Raw genomic sequence first — 16,402 nt, 5'->3', positions numbered from 1 at the left:
CGCTCCAACAATGTTGCATCAACTTCGACGCCAATGGTGCATGCGGTTTACTGGGACGGTGCCGGCTCGATACTACGGAAGGTCTCGCATGTCCCTGCACTGTCGCGCCACATTGGTGCGCTCGTTTCGCTAAATTCAGGCGGTCACAAAAGTGGCAACAATTCCTTTGGGCTTCCATGTCTGGCTCTGCGGCTTCCTCCGATGCGCTTCCAGATTTGACCTGCCGAGCGATGTCCGACGTTTTCACTACACAAGGCGCTCCTTCAGGAGACCGAATGGAAAGCTGCACTGAATGTTGAGCTGCGTATGCGCACCCACCGCCACGGACAGCCATCGCCATTCCCGGCAGGGGTGGGTAGAACCGAGTTTTGCTGAATTTGTAAGCCATATTTTGAACAGTATATAATCATCATAATAACTATTTGTTATTTGTAGATAAAAAGCCTGAATTTGAGGAGCCTTTTGTGAAGAGGGTCCTGCTACTTTGGAATGTTTGGCCGAAATCATGATTTTACAGTAGAGAGCATTAACTACAAACTAAAAACTATATTGTTTAGCTATTTAGCTCTTTTTCAGAAGCAGGCCTAGCTATCACAAATGATAGCTCAACAAAGTGACTTATCATCATCATCATTGTCTGGGAATTTGTAGCAGCCAAATACTCTAAACGCCGTGACATTGGTTCTAAAACGTTGATGGAAAAACCGGAGGACCCAGAGAAAAATCCACGAGACCACAGGAAGAGAGACACTAAAATTTCAAATATATAACAGGCGTCATGGTTGGGATCAAACCAACGACCTCCTGTATACCAGGCTAGGTAGTTAACATCTGCTAGCCACCGCGGGACAATGGCGATGATGATGCCATTATTAACGATTTCTCAATGCTGACAATGCTGACGATGATGAAAATCTCATCAATGATAGGAAGTTCGCTCAGTTCCTGAAGAGGGATACCCAGCCCATGGGGTAAAACGTTGGACATCGTTTCATAAATATCCACTGGTAGGAGCCGAGTGTAACTTTAAACTGTGTGCAGTTTGTCCTCGAAATAACGGTGAGAAAAGTAAAACGTGGAACATTGAGCGAACATTGGGTCAACAGTTCCAACCACATGCCAACGTTGGCCCAACGCTGTAATGTTTTGGGGAGTGGAGGAGAACCTAGAAAAATATTTTCTAAAGATAATATGATATCGCACTTCTAAAGTAATCTGAAAAGTGTGCAAAGCAATGACGGCTTGTGGTTATCCAGTCAAACATGGAGCGTTAACCCATTGCTATCCCAACGTTGGCAAATTGTTTCTTCCCTTCCCAGGATACAGCCGGGTCTCCATGCCGTGCATAAAAACGCGGTGTTGCCAACCCATCAAAGCGTAAATGTGAAAGCCAAACAAACCTCAGCAAAGTCACTACCACCATGTCGTGAGATCGAGCTTCTGAAAGTCATTGGGGAAAAATTTGGCTAGGCAAAAAATTACCCCCACCACAACGTATTACGCAGGGTAAAATAGCTCGGCACGTTCATCAAATAACCACACCACGCGTCGTGTGTGTGGCCTTCAAAGTGCTCCAGATGGGTGCGATGGGCTGGTAACACCTCCACCTTCAAGTGCACTCAAGCGCTGTGGTGATGTCACCGCCACTCAGTGGCTAAGGGGCGGTTGTTGCCCTTAAAAGGACAAATATATAATGTGTGACATTTTTCAGACAATGGCACTCAAGTAAACCATACGTCTTGTTAGTGGCGAATGTGTTGCGCTGGCGTACCACTGTCAGCAGTGGCAGCAGACGCATCGCGAAATAACCAGTTTATAAAACTGATTTTCGATCCTCAACACAACAAGCCAGGGGTCGTTCATAAGGCCTGCACCGTCTCTACGTCTCGGAAGTGTCTCCTTGGATTCGTCGCTCGGGTCAAAAAAGTTTATTGCAAGGGGAACCCTAAAAAATCCCTCAATCTAGCGACAACATTGCTGAGTTGGCAACACCGTTAGAGAAACCTCACGTGCCATTGCAAGTCCGTTCAGTGCATTGGACTATGCGATCCAGAATTGGCTCGTGATTTTCTGTGGTGCGTTTATTTTTGTACCTTTTATATTGCCGTTTTATATTATCATCATTACTATAATATAAAGTGCAATATAAATAGCATCACAAGCTGTAAATGGGATACATTTGGTTCTTCAAGGAAATAATAGTGTTTTGTCTAAAGACAATGGATAGATATACCAGGGTAAACCCACCCCTAAATCAGCCCTGATATTTCAAGAACACACTGCATCAGCAATATCTACACTTATTTTGGGTTGAATCTTTTTGTTTAATCTGCTATGAGGGGAAATTCGTCTGTTAGGATGACTTACCACTCTAAGCCACTATTTTGAACTCATCGACATTTTTATGGCCGCCATTTGTATTACTTTCCGCCATTTTGTAAGGCCGCCATTTTATATTGCCGCCATTTTTTATTTTGCCACTTTTCTTTTGGGGCAGCCGTCATTTGTATCCACGTGACTGCCTGAATTTTGCGATAAAACCTCGGCAGGAGACAACTTCCTGGATGGACGTCTCTCAACGTTTCCATCGGCCAGGTTCACCGCCCGCCGCTCCTGCTCCAACACAGTCATCGAGAGGAAACACGATAAGAAGCTTTTTCTGGCCATTTGAAATATTTGTAACATGCAGAGAGAGGGTGGGACGGGGGGGGGGGGAAGGTAGGCGTCATGTCACGTCATGGTAATGGTGTGAGACGTTGGATTCTTTCAGAAGTAAAAAGAGAAAAAAAGCTGTGAAAGAATTCTTTGACTGTCTTGCATATAACCAAAAAAGGGTTGATATACATCTGTTCAACTGGGTTTAATTTTGAAGGAAAAAAAACTATTATTTTAAGGTAAATATTGATTATATGCATGGATCGCCGGCTCTTTTTTGAGTTCACCACATCAGTTCGCTTGTACTAATTGGTCTTTACAAAGTTTTTGTTACAGGTAATTACACAAAACAATCCTCCCTTCTCTTCTTCCACTGCCCTAAGCGAAGACTCCAATACCTTTAGCACCATGTACATTCATCCAGACTCTACCACTAGACTGCTCAACCCTACCGCTAGTCCGCTCTCCTACATTCCCCTCTCATCTCGCTCTACTCCCCTCGATGCACTCTGCTGCCTCTCCCCTCTCATCTCACTCCCCTCCAAGCACTCTCCGCTACAGTGATCAATGCTTCCTGTGTAAAGCCCCAAATCAACTTTTACTCAGCAGCAGGTCGCTGATTCTCCCCTTCACTGCCCCCACGGTTTGAAACTCCCACAATCTCATGTCTCTACCTATATTATTTTCCCAAGCTCATGACTTTTCAATGTTTGCTCCCTCTAAACCATGGGTACCACCCGATATCCTCCAAAAAAAATAATTTGCCTAAGATCACTACCGCGACCATTTTTGGCATCTGCTGCCACTTGAACAAGAAGCAAAGTGAGAGGTGAACTCAAAAATGAGAAAGTGTGGGTGGTGGTGGGTTTTCGTTATTCGTAAACGAGCAAAAACAAAAAAAACTAACAAAAAGAGCCAGTCAAGAAAGAATGGATCTCTACCGAATTTTTCTTTGACATCGGCACCAAGAAGATTTGGAACAGCACCGGAGAGAGAAGAAAAAAAACAGATTTGGTCGGGGTTTGGGGTGGGTGGGAGGGGGGAGAAGAAGAAGGAGTCGGGAAATAAAATCTCGATCAAAATCCGATGGCCTTTTGATTTTGATCGGCGTGCCACCAATCCCCCCTCCCACCGACCCAAATTGGCACGGGGGGAGGGAAGGAAGGGGCTCACCCACCGGATGGACGACGCCTTTTTCTAGACGGAAATCTTTTTGAGTTTCGGGAGAAACTCACGATGGCGGTTGTCGGGAGCTTGTGGTGGCGGTGTTGGCGGTGGTGGTGGTAGTGTGTGGGGAGGGTCACGGTGGAGGAGCGGTGTGGGGAGTTACAAGGATGAGACAGGATGGGGTGGGGGGGTCATAGCGGCAAGGCTGGGGGCAAATGGAGGAGGTGCGGTGTGTGTGTGGTGAAGAGCTAGATGGACTTTGAGGGTTATGGTGGGGTTATAAGCTCTGGAAGGGAAGGAAATAGAGTCATCAGGAGAGGAGAGGAGAGGAAGGAGGGGAATGAGTTGAGGTGTGTGTGTGAAGATATAGGGGGTGGGAGCAGGCATTAGAGGGGAAGGGGGGGGGCCCAAAGGAAGGAAGGAAGGAATGAGAGGTTGCGGTGTGTGTGGTGAAGAACAAGATGGACTTTGAGGGTTATAGTGGGGTTACAAGCTCGGGTAGGGAAGGAAGTGGGTCGAAGGAAGGGGGAGGAGGGGAATGAGGTGCGGTGTGTGTGTGCGAAGATGGGAGTGGTGGTAGGAAGCATTGGCGAGGAAGGGGTCCAAGCGGAGGGAAAGAATGGAGGAATGAGAGATGCGGTGATTTCTTCTTTTTGGTGGTGGTGAGAAGTTTCAATTCCGATGTGAACCCCCTCTGGTCGTCCGGTGCGAGAACGATCGATTGTCCGGCAACGTGTTTGTCGTGGTGGTTGTTTGTTTGCGGTTGTTGTCGTGGTGGTTGTTTGCATATAATAGACAAGAGAGATAGAGAGGAAGAGGAGAGTGAGAGAAAAGGGGGGAAGATACAGCATTTGCAAAACAAATGCAAAAAAAGTTAGAAGGGGGCGGTAATTATTTTTCAAAATTAAGCCCCGGAGTCTCTCTCGCGATGTTCCACGGAAAAAAATAAAAAGTTAAAGAGAGCCGTGGATGTCGTATTGACGGCCGATGAACAACAAGAAGAAACAAGTGCGCTGCTTGCAGAGGGACTACATGTGGCCAATATCACCTTGAATGAGCCAAACGGTGACTTAAAACATGTGGAGAAAAATTAATGGCTACATGTGTGTGGCGTGTGTGTGTAGGATGTGTGTGGTGTGTGTGATGTGTGCGTGGAGTGTGTGTGTAGCGGCTGTCGAGGGTCAAAGGATGTTGTGATGTGACGTCCGAGCGTGAATCAAAAACCACAGAACACACGCACACAGATCCTCATCGACGTCGCCTGTAACAAAGACAAAGATCCCTGAACAGACTGTTGGGACAAGTTGCTGTTAGCGAGTAGCAGCACCCTATGAAGGCCGGCGCACTGTGGGCACACACAGAGGAGGTGGGTCGCCAGCACTACCACGCCCGGCCGCCTTTGTCTTCCCCGGTGGCGATGTTTTTATGACACACCGCTACACCCGGGTACTCATTTTTGGAGGCTGAGTCGGTCGTCCTGGCCAAGGGACCGGTATCAGATCATCGCTATCGCTGGTGGCCATGAGCGGAGGAATCGAATTCGGGTTGACGGGCGTGTTCATAGCGCAGGTGTCGCCGTGCTAACCGCTGCGCCACCGCTCCCTGACCACGCGCGCGCGCCCGGAGCCGGAAGTTTTTTCATGTTCTCGAGTGAGCAGCACTGAGAGGTCGGTCGGTGCTCAATCCGCTTTTGACTCCAGCCCTGCGGAGCTGGCGGTAGAAATTCCACATTGCTGTGGCAAAGACATTCTTGATAAGACCCGAGCGAGGAAGGAGGAGGAGGAGGAGGGAGGAGGATGAGGAGGGAGGGGAGTGGAGGAGGATGAGGAGGGAGGAGGGGGGGAAGAGGAGGCGGGAGGAGTGTGGCGGGAGAGGAGGATGAGGAGGAGGGAGGAGGGGGGGAGGAGTGTGAGGAGGGAGGAGGGGGGGGGGGACGATGAGGAGGGGGGAGGAGGATGAGGAGGGAGGAGGGGGGGAGGAGTGTGAGGAGGGAGGAGGGGGGGAGGAGTGTGAGGAGGGAGGAGGAGGATGAGGAGGGATGAGGATGAGGATCGAGGAGGTAGGGGAAAGGAGGAGGAGGATGAAGTGGGGGGGGAGGAGGGGGAAGGAAGATGAAGAGGGGGAGGGAGGTAGGGGAGAGGGGGGAGGATGAGGAGGATGAGGAGGAGGGTAAACGTTAAAACTCACAAACCTTTGACAAACCATTACTCGGCACCGCTTTGGTGAGGTACATTGAACTAAGGTTTGTAAACAACTCGTACATAACAACAACAATAACAACAACAAAAGCTGCGGAGATAAAAAAAACGAAATGACGACAGCACGTGTGTTTGACCAACTACTCGTGTGTGTGACGACACTGTGACGACACAGTGTGTGTGACGACACCGTGTGTGACGACAGTGTGTGACGACACAGTGTGTGTGACGACACTGTGACGACACAGTGTGTGTGACGACACCGTGTGTGACGACAGTGTGTGACGACACAGTGTGTGACGACACAAGGACTGGGGGGGGGGGGGAACGAAGTGGTTGCGGTCGCTGTTGGTCGGTCAGCCCGTCCATGAGACATGGCAACACGGCTGCGATGAGGAGGAAAAATGGGAGCTTGCGTCAATAAACAACAACAAGCGGGGTCGGGGGTCACGGCGATTCGACAATCGCTTGACGTGCAGAACAGGGTGAGATCATACAAACTCCACTCACTCACTCTGTAGAACAGGGGGAGATCATACAAACTCCACTCACTCTGTAGAACAGGGGAAGATCAAACAAACTCCACTCACTCGCTCTGTAGAACAGGGGGAGATCATACAAACTCCACTCACTCACTCTGTAGAACAGGGGGAGATCATACAAACTGCACTCACTCTGTAGAACAGGGGGAGATCATACAAACTGCACTGTCCTTTGTCAAGGCGCTCTTCCCCCTCCAACCCAGCTTAAATATACGCTGCCAAGCCTGGTGGTGTTCATTCAGACGCTGTCTTTCCGACAGACCTGTTCTTCACGTGAGGACGGCTGCTTGCGTTGTGGCCGAAACGTCGTGAAAATTATTTTATTATGTTTTATTTGTATTATTTTATTATTTCCCTTCTACGTGACTTTACTGAAAGAACCAAGAAGTTCACTCACTTACTCTACAGAACATGGGGAGATCATAAAAACTCCACTCACTCACTCTGTAGAACAGGGGGTGATCATACAAATTTCACTCACTTAGTCTACAGAACAGGGGGAAATCATACAAACTCCACTCACTCACTCTCACGCTCTGCATAACAGGGGGAGAGAACTTACAAACTCCACACACAGAGTTCAGTTGCCCGAGTCAGGAGTGTAACCCAGACTGTTCTTGCTGAGGCACAGCAGGTGTCACCCGCTGTGCTGCCAGCACCCTGCCATGCCCACTCGTGGCCACAAACACAAACAACAACAACAAGGCAGCCACACTGGGCGGCTTGTGACCGTTCTCCCACTGCTCTGACGATCAGCTATTGAATTCCTTCCCGTCTTCTGCTATTGCAGGAGGTCGTGGGTTCAATCCCGACCCTGACTACGCCTCCTGTGTATTTGGAGTTTGCGTGTCTCTCTCTCTCTTTCTCCGGGTCCTCCGGTTTTTCGCTCCGAATTTAGAATCAACGTCACGCGGTCAGATTACTGGACTGCCGCTGTACATTGCCACACAAAGAAGATGAATCCCGGTCGACTGTCAACCCCCCTCCCTCCTCGTCCCAATTTCAGGCCAACGATGAGCCACTTTGTTGAGCTATCAACATCGCCCACCCCCCGTTCCCCTCAGCCCCTTACTGCCAGCCAAATTGCCACTTTAGCAGGCCGGGCCACTGCGTTCAACTTGTGCCACACAGGGACAGTTGCCACCGGCTTGAGTTTCCCCTATTGCCTCTCCGCTGTGAAACACGTGTGTTGCATCGCTGCGCTAACAATAATCATGGCTGCTGTTATTGTCTCTTGATGTCGTCGTCGTTGGCACTGTGCACCGCACCTGGGCTCTTCTGCACCTCGCGCTTCATCCGCTTGAGGCGCCGCAGGAGGCCGCGCAGGTCGGTGATGCCATACTGGAAGGCGATCTTCTCGAACTCCGATGGCTTCGCGTTCTTCAGCAGTTCCCACACGTCCACGTCAGGCTCCTGCTGCTCGGGACCCTTCGCCTTCCTGCCGAGTTGAAGGAGGTCGTTCGCTCAATTTCTCGCTCGCTCGCTCAGTCAGTCAATGGGTTGCTCGCTCAAGTCAGTCAGTGAATGGATCGCTCACTTGGTTACTCAATCGCTCGCTAAGTCAGCGAATGGATCGCTCACTCAATCAGTCAGTGAATGGATCACTCACTTGGTTACTCAATGGCTCGCTTGCTTGCTAGTTAGTCAATGGATCGCTCGCTCAGTCAGTCAGTGAAGGCATCGCTCACTTGGTCACTCAATCGCTCATTCGCTCGCTAAGTCATTCAACGGATCGCTCGCTCAGTCAGTCAGTGAATGGGTCACTCACATGGTCACTCATTCGCTCATTCGCTCGCTCGCTCACTCGCTCAGCCCATATGCAAAAACGTTGGCCTGATATTGGGACGAGGAGGGAGGGGGTTGACAGTCGACCGGTATTCATATTCTTATTTTAAATGAAACTTAAATAGCGCCTCTACTAAGGAGCTTAGCAATTATAAATTTATACATAGCGTGATAATTGAAATTAATAAGGTTATTGTAAGTGGTGGTGTACTTTTGATGACAACAAATCGAGAGGTGATTGATAAAGGAGGGGGGGGGGGTATGCCTGGCAACAGAATGCTTGGGGGGCTGAAAAATAATGGTGAGGCATGGTTGTGTTGGGAAGACAAAGAGGGGTCGGCGAGGGGCAGGAGTCAGGAGGAGCGTTGGTTCAGGACTCTGGTTCAGTCATTATGCATCTCGTGAGAGAGACGGAAAGAGAGAGACACACACAGAGACACACACACACACAGATAGAGAGAGACACACAGAGAGAGAGAGACACACAGAGAGAGAGAGACACAGACAGAGACAGAGAGAGACACACACAGAGACAGAGACAGACAGAGAGAGACACACACACACACAGAGACAGAGAGAGACACACACAGACACAGAGAGAGACACACACAGACAACAGAGACAGAGAGAGACACACACACACAGGCAGAGAGAGAGATACACACACAGAGACAGAGAGAGACACACACACAGAGACAGAGAGAGATACACTCACACACAGAGACACACACACAGACAGAAAGAGAGAGAGATACACACACAGAGACAGAGACGGAGAGAGAGAAGATGGTCGTACCCTTTCTTCAGTAGGCCACTGAAATCCAGCTCGCCCGCATCCTCTCCGCCGCTCCTGTAACCATCAACAACAACAACAACAACCCACCACACGTGAATTTGAGTTTGACAGCTCATGTCTCACGGGCGAGACGTTCACTCACGAGGCACGCACAAGTGGGGTGGTTTACATTGGGGTGCCTGAGAAACTGGCATCTCAGAAGGCCAACATTCTGGATCGGAGTCTTGATGGAGACTGGGATCCAGGAGGCCAAAATTCAGGATCAGAGTCTTCACTGAGACTCTGATCCAAGAGGCCAGGTTTCAGGATTAGACTGGGGACTATAGGAGACCGGGTTTCACGATTATTGTCCTCACTGAGTCTCGGATCCAGGAGACCGGGGTCTAGATCACAGTCCTCATTGAGTCTCGGATCCAGGAGACTGGGTGTCAGGATCAGACTCCTCATTGAGTCTCAGATCCAGGAGACTGGGTGTCAAGATCAGACTCATCATTGAGTCTCAGATCCAGGAGACTGGGTGTCAAGATCAGACTCCTCATTGAGTCTCAGATCCAGGAGACTGGGTGTCAGGATCAGACTCCTCATTGAGTTTCAGAACCAGGAGACTGGGTGTCAGGATCAGACTCCTCATTGAGTCTCAGATCCAGGAGACTAGGTGTCAGGATCAGACTCCTCATTGAGTCTCAGATCCAGGAGACTGGGTGTCAGGATCAGACTCCTCATTGAGTCTCAGATCCAGGAGACTGGGTGTCAGGATCAGAGTCTCGCCACTCGGATGCAGGAGACGAGGAAGTTCTAGGGTGCGTGCGGGTTTTTGTTCTACTCACGATCTTCTGAACGCGGCTCTCAAATCCATGGCGGACTCGGCAGGAGCTGCCACAAAGAGAGAGCAAACAGACAGCAGGAGTCCAGCGCTGCTCGGCCACGGCAAAGGTAAGTGTGCTGATCTGCAAATAGATTGCTCACCCCACTCCGGAGCAAGGCGAAGTCTATGGTTGGCAGTGTTGAGGCTATGGGTGGCAGTGTTGAGGCTATGGGTGGCAGTGTTGAGGCTATGGGTGGCAGTGTTGAGTCTATGGTTGGCAGTGTTGAGTCTATGGTTGGCAGTGTTGAGGCTATGGGTGGCAGTGTTGAGTCTATGGGTGGCAGTGTTGAGGCTATGGGTGGCAGTGTTGAGGCTATGGGTGGCAGTGTTGAGGCTATGGGTGGCAGTGTTGAGGCTATGGGTGGCAGTGTTGAGTCTATGGTTGGCAGTGTTGAGTCTATGGTTGGCAGTGTTGAGGCTATGGGTGGCAGTGTTGAGTCTATGGTTGGCAGTGTTGAGTCTATGGTTGGCAGTGTTGAGTCTATGGGTGGCAGTGTTGAGGCTATGGGTGGCAGTGTTGAGGCTATGGGTGGCAGTGTTGAGTCTATGGGTGGCAGTGTTGAGGCTATGGGTGGCAGTGTTGAGTCTATGGGTGGCAGTGTTGAGTCTATGGGTGGCAGTGTTGAGTCTATGGGTGACAGTGTTGAGTCTATGGTGCAGTGTTGAGTCTATGGGTGGTAGTGTTGAGTCTATGGGTGGCAGTGTTGAGTCTATGGGTAGCAGTGTTGAGTCTATGGGTAGCAGTGTTGAGTCTATGGGTAGCAGTGTTGAGTCTATGGGTAGCAGTGTTGAGTCTATGGGTAGCAGTGTTGAGTCTATGGGTAGCAGTGTTGAGTCTATGGGTAGCAGTGTTGAGTCTATGGGTAGCAGTGTTGAGTCTATGGGTAACAGTGTTGAGTCTATGGGTGGCAGTGTTGAGTCTATGGGTAGCAGTGTTGAGTCTATGGGTGGCAGTGTTGAGTCTATGGGTGCCAGTGTTGAGTCAATGGTGCAGTGTTGAGTCTATGGGGTAGTGTTGAGTCTATGGTGCAGTGGTGAGTCTATGGGTGGTAGTGTTGAGTCTATGGGTGGCAGTGATGACTCTATGGGTAGCAGTGATGGGTCTAGGGGTGGCAGTGTTGAGTCAATTGGCAGCAGTTTTGAGTCTATGGGAAGTCTTGAGTCTATGGATGGCAGTGTTGAGTCTATGGGTGGCAGTGATGACTCTATGGGTAGCAGTGATGGGTCTAGGGGTGGCAGTGTTGAGTCAATTGGCAGCAGTTTTGAGTCTATGGGAAGTCTTGAGTCTATGGATGGCAGTGTTGAGTCTATGGGTGACAGTGTTGAGTCTATGGGTGACAGTGTTGAGTCTATGGGTGGCAGCGCTGCCCAACATACAGAGGAAGTTTATTACAAGTGGAGAGAGACGGGAAGGGGGGGGGCTACAAGGAGTGAGACATCACGAAAGTGAGATGCGTCACAACAGCGGAGTTGCTGGCCCCCATGGGCTGTCTGTCCGTCGCTCACCGCCGCTCACCACCGCCACCCGCCGCTCACCACCGCTCACCACTGCTCACCACCACCACCCGCCACTCACCACCGCTCACCACCGCTCACCACCGCTACCCGCCGCTCACCACTGCTCACCACTGCTCACCACCACCACCCGCCGCTCACCACCGCTCACCACCGCCACCCGCCGCTCACCACCGCTCACCACCGCTCACCACCGCCACCCGCCGCTCACCACCGCTCACCACCGCCACCCGCCGCTCACCACCGCTCACCACCGCTCACCACCGCCACCCGCCGCTCACCACCGCTCACCACTGCTCACCACCACCACCCGCCGCTCACCACCGCCACCCGCCGCTCACCACCGCTCACCACCGTCGCTCACCACCGCTCACCACCGCCACACGCCGCTCACCACCGCTCACCACCGCCGCTCACCACCGCTCACCACCACCACCCGCCGCTCACCACCGCTCACCACCGCCACCAGCCGCTCACCTTCCACGGTAAGGTCGAAGTAGGCGGTGTCGGCTTTGTCACGCACCGACACCTCGCAGCGGTAGCTGCCCGCGTAGCTCTCCTTGGCCTTGATGATTCTCATCTCGTACGAGTAGATCTGGGCACGGGGGGGCCAAGCAGAGGGGCGGCCGCGTTGAATGAGTTCCCCCCCGGCGGGTCAAAGCGATGGAGCCGAGTGGTGGGGATGGAGCTGAGTGGTGGAGATGAGTGGTGGAGCTGAGTGGTGGAGATCGAGCTGAGTGGTGGAGCTGAGTGGTGGAGCTGAGTGGTGGAGATGGAGCTGAGTGGTGGAGCTGAGTGGTGGAGCTGAGTGGTGGAGGTGGATCTGAGTGGTGGGGATGGAGCTGAGTGGTGGAGGTGGAGCTGAATGGTGGAGCTGAGTGGTGGAGCTGAGTGGTGGAGATGGAGCTGAGTGGTGGAGCTGAGTGGTGGAGGTGTAGCTGAGTGGTGGGGATGGAGCTGAGTGGTGGAGGTGGAGCTGAGTGGTAGAGCTGAGTGGTGGAGGTGGAGCTGAGTGGTGGTGCTGAGTGGTGGAGGTGGATCTGAGTGGTGGGGATGGAGCTGAGTGGTGGAGGTGGAGCTGAGTGGTAGAGCTGAGTGGTGGAGATGGAGCTGAGTGGTGGAGCTGAGTGGTGGAGGTGGATCTGAGTGGTGGGGATGGAGCTGAGTGGTGGAGGTGGAGCTGAATGGTGGAGCTGAGTGGTGGAGCTGAGTGGTGGAGATGGAGCTGAGTGGTGGAGGTGTAGCTGAGTGGTGGGGATGGAGCTGAGTGGTGGAGGTGGAGCTGAGTGGTAGAGCTGAGTGGTGGAGGTGGAGCTGAGTGGTGGTGCTGAGTGGTGGAGCTGAGTGGTGGAAATGGAGCTGAGTGGTGGAGCTGAGTGGTGGAGATAGAGCTGAGTGGTGGAGCTGACTGGTGGAGGTGGAGCTGAGTGGTAGAGCTGAGTGGTGGAGGTGGAGCTGAGTGGTGGAGCTGAGTGGTGGAGCTGAGTGGTGGAGGTGGAGCTGAGTGGTGTAGCTGAGTGGTGGAGATGGAGCTGAGTGGTGGAGATGGAGCTGAGTGGTGGAGGTGGAGCTGAGTGGTAGAGCTGAGTGGTGGAGGTGGAGCTGAGTGATGGAGCTGAGTGGTGGAGCTGAGTGGTGGAGGTGGAGCTGAGTGGTGGAGCTGAGTGGTGGAGCTGAGTGGTGGAGGTGGAGCTGAGTGGTGGAGCTGAGTGGTGGAGATGGAGCTGAGTGGTGGAGATGGAGCTGAGTGGTGGAGATGGAGCTGAGTGGTGGAGGTGGAGCTGAGTGGTGGAGCTGAGTGGTGGAGGTGGAGCTGAGTGGTGGAGCTGAGTGGTGGAGCTGTAGCGATGGAGCTGCATCTCTCACCTTGGTGTTCCTGTCGTAGTTCTCCTTGAACTGGAGGTGCTTCCCGGCCTTGCTCGCCAGGTCCAGCCACTTCCCCTGTGCCACCGCCACCACAACGCCAGGGGGGTGAGTGCCTCCGATGAGTTGTGGACAAAGGGGCCTTCGATTCATCGTCTTCCTCCCTCCCCATCTCAACAAGCAGCGATAGAAAACCTTGTGCCCTCTCTCCATCCTGAAAGCCGGTCTGCTGATTCCAAGTCTCAAGACTCTGATCATGACAACAGGTCTGCTGGTTCCAAGTCTCAGGACTTTGATCCTGACACCCGGTCTCCTGGTTCCAAGTGTCAAGACTCTGATCCCGACACCCGGTCTCCTGGTTCCAAGTGTCAAGACTCTGATCCCGACACCCGGTCTCCTGGTTCCAAGTCCCAAAACTCTGATCCTGACACCCGGTCTTTTGGTTCCAAGTGTCAAGACTCTGATCCTGACACCCGATCTCCTGGTTCCAAGTCCCAAGACTCTGATCCTGACACCCGGTCTGCTGGTTCCAAGTGTCAAGACTCTGATCCCGACACCCGGTCTCCTGGTTCCAAGTCTCAGGACTTTGATCCTGACACCCGGTCTCCTGGTTCCAAGTCCCAAGACTCTGATCCCGACACCCGGTCTGCTGGTTCCAAGTGTCAAGACTCTGATCCCGACACCCGGTCTCCTGGTTCCAAGTCTCAAGACTCTGATCCTGACACCCGGTCTCCTGGTTCCAAGTCCCAAAACTCTGATCCTGACACCCGGTCTGCTGGTTCCAAGTGTCAAGACTCTGATCCCGACACCCGGTCTCCTGGTTCCAAGTCTCAAGACTCTGATCCTGACACCCGGTCTCCTGGTTCCAAGTCCCAAAACTCTGATCCCGACACCCGGTCTGCTGGTTCCAAGTCTCAGGACTTTGATCCTGACACCCGGTCTCCTGGTTCCAAGTCTCAAGACTTTGATCATGACACCCGGTCTCCTGGGGCTGATCTCAATCTAAACGATGGTCTCCCTTTGAGTTGAGTCCCAATAGACATTGATTCCGCAAACTTCAGAGATGTCCATTCCCAGTGCCCAAACTCTCCACCCCCTCCCCCTCGCCCCCCCTCCCCCCACCCCTGAGCGTCAGAACCAACCTTGAACCACTTCACCACCGGCTTCTTCCCGACTCCTTCTCCAGACACCTTGGCCACGAAGAGGGTGTCGGCTCCTGCACGCAGACGAGAGCACAGACGCTCGTGGTGCCACATGGTGAGGGTGGGAGGGGGTTGTGAGGGGAGGGCGGGAGGGCGGGAGGGGGGAGGTGTGGGAGGGGGAGAGGAGGGTGGGAGGGGGGGTGTAAAGGGAGAGAGGGTGGGAGGTTGGGAAGGGGGGAGGGGGGGATGGGGGGAGAATGGGAAGGGGGGAGGGGGATGGGGGGAGGGGGGATGGGGGGAGGGGGGGTTGGCAGGGTTGGAAAGGGAGAGGAGGGTGCGAGGTGGGGGGTAGGAGGGGGGTGGGATGGTATGGGGGGAGAATGGGAAGGGGGGCGGGGGGGAGGGGGGGATGGGGAGATGGAGGGGGGGGGGGAAGGTGTGAGTGGAGGGGGGGATGGGGAGAGGGTAGGATGGGGGGAGGGGGAGATGGGGGAGGGGGTGAGGGGTGTGGGGGGGATGGGGGGAGGGGGTGAGGGTGGGAGGGTGAGAGTGGGAGGGTGGGAGGGGGGGGGCCTCACCCACGGCCACGCTGCCCGTCTTGGGCACCTCGAGGAAGATGCCCGTGCTGGGTTTGTTCTCCTCCACGTGAGGTCCCGTCGTGGGCTCCGTCATGTCTGCAACCACACACAGACAAAGGCCCCCCGGGTAGCCTCAACAGACTGTCGGGGCAAGTGCTGTTGGCGAGTAGGGCCACTTAATGATGGCCGAGATGGCACACGGGGGGGGGGTGGGGGCCCAGCACCACGCCCGACTGCCATTGTACACCACAACAAGGTACTCATTTTAGGTTAAGTCGACCTAGGGGAGAGGCCCATGACAGGTTCAGATAATTGTCACCAGTGTTGGCCGTGAATCGAACTCGTGTCGCCGGGGTCGCAACGCAGTGGTGCAAACCGCTTCTACACCGCCACTCCGCACACACACGGCAGTGGCTCTGTGATGTCCACTCCCGCGGGCCTCTCTGTGTGCACTCGAGCGCCACTTGAACAAGAAGGGGAGCTCAGAAGTGGCTCTGTGATATCCACTTCCCCCGGAGCCGTTTTCTTAACGCACGAAGGGCTTTCAGATCAATTTGAGAGATTTCCCAATGTAAGTTGTCGTTGTTGTTGTTATCGACTACGATGTTGATCGTGTAATTGGAAATGCAATCGTGGAGGGGTAAAATCGATTTTTTGGTTAAAATAAAAATAATTGATTTTCCATAACGTAGATTTTGTTGGGGGTTAGATCACGGATATATAAATGTGTCGTTAAACCCGCCACCACCCGACACAGCCAACTCGTAAGGGTTGTCACGTAAACAGAACGTGGCCAATTCGTCACCAGCACAGCATTAGTGTATAGTGTAGTGTGTAGTGTAGTATAGTATATAATGTAGTATATAGTAGTGTAGTGTATAGTGTAGTGTATAGTAGTGTAGTGTATAGTGTAGTGTATAGTAGTGTAATGTATAGTGTAGTGTATAGTGTAGTGTATAGTAGTGTAGTGTATAGTGTAGTGTATAGTGTAGTGTATAGTAGTATAGTGTATAGTAGTGTAGTGTATAGTGTAGTGTATAGTGTAGTGTATAGTGTAGTGTATAGTGTAGTATACTAGTACAGCACTAGTGTATAGTATAGTGTATAGCAGAGGTGGGACAAAGTCATTGTTATGCAAGTCCAAGTCGAGTCGCAAGTCATCAAATTCATGACTCGAGTCTGACTCGAGTCCAAGTCACATGACTCGAGTCCACATCTCATAGGTGGGACAAAGTCATTGTTATGCAAGTCCAAGTCGAGTCGCAAGTCATCAAATTCATGACTCGAGTCTGACTC

The 16,402-nt window shown here is 52.5% G+C and overlaps 1 protein-coding gene across 2 annotated transcripts in view; it reads right to left on the bottom strand.

Moving 5' to 3' along the window:
- LOC144737097 (myosin-binding protein C, slow-type-like) overlaps positions 1-15,339 on the bottom strand; it is a 56,671-nt gene extending 41,332 nt beyond the window's left edge. For both annotated transcript variants that reach the window (XM_078619771.1, XM_078619770.1), the window contains exons 1-7: positions 15,107-15,339; positions 14,529-14,602; positions 13,390-13,464; positions 12,001-12,118; positions 9,971-10,016; positions 9,144-9,197; positions 7,831-8,000 (exon numbers count right to left, since the gene is read on the bottom strand). In XM_078619771.1, the coding sequence (XP_078475897.1) occupies positions 7,831-8,000; positions 9,144-9,197; positions 9,971-10,016; positions 12,001-12,118; positions 13,390-13,464; positions 14,529-14,602; positions 15,107-15,200 (631 nt within the window). In that variant the 5' untranslated portion in view covers positions 15,201-15,339. The remainder of the gene's footprint in view (positions 1-7,830; positions 8,001-9,143; positions 9,198-9,970; positions 10,017-12,000; positions 12,119-13,389; positions 13,465-14,528; positions 14,603-15,106) is intronic.
- Between the last annotated feature and the right edge of the window lie 1,063 nt (positions 15,340-16,402).

The sequence above is a fragment of the Lampetra planeri genome, chromosome 64, assembly GCF_965212315.1.
Source record: "Lampetra planeri chromosome 64, kcLamPlan1.2.h2, whole genome shotgun sequence".
NCBI classification, from domain to species: Eukaryota; Metazoa; Chordata; class Hyperoartia; order Petromyzontiformes; family Petromyzontidae; genus Lampetra; species Lampetra planeri.
The sequence above is the reverse complement of the archived record's forward strand: the minus strand, read 5'-3'. Positions and strand labels throughout refer to the sequence as shown.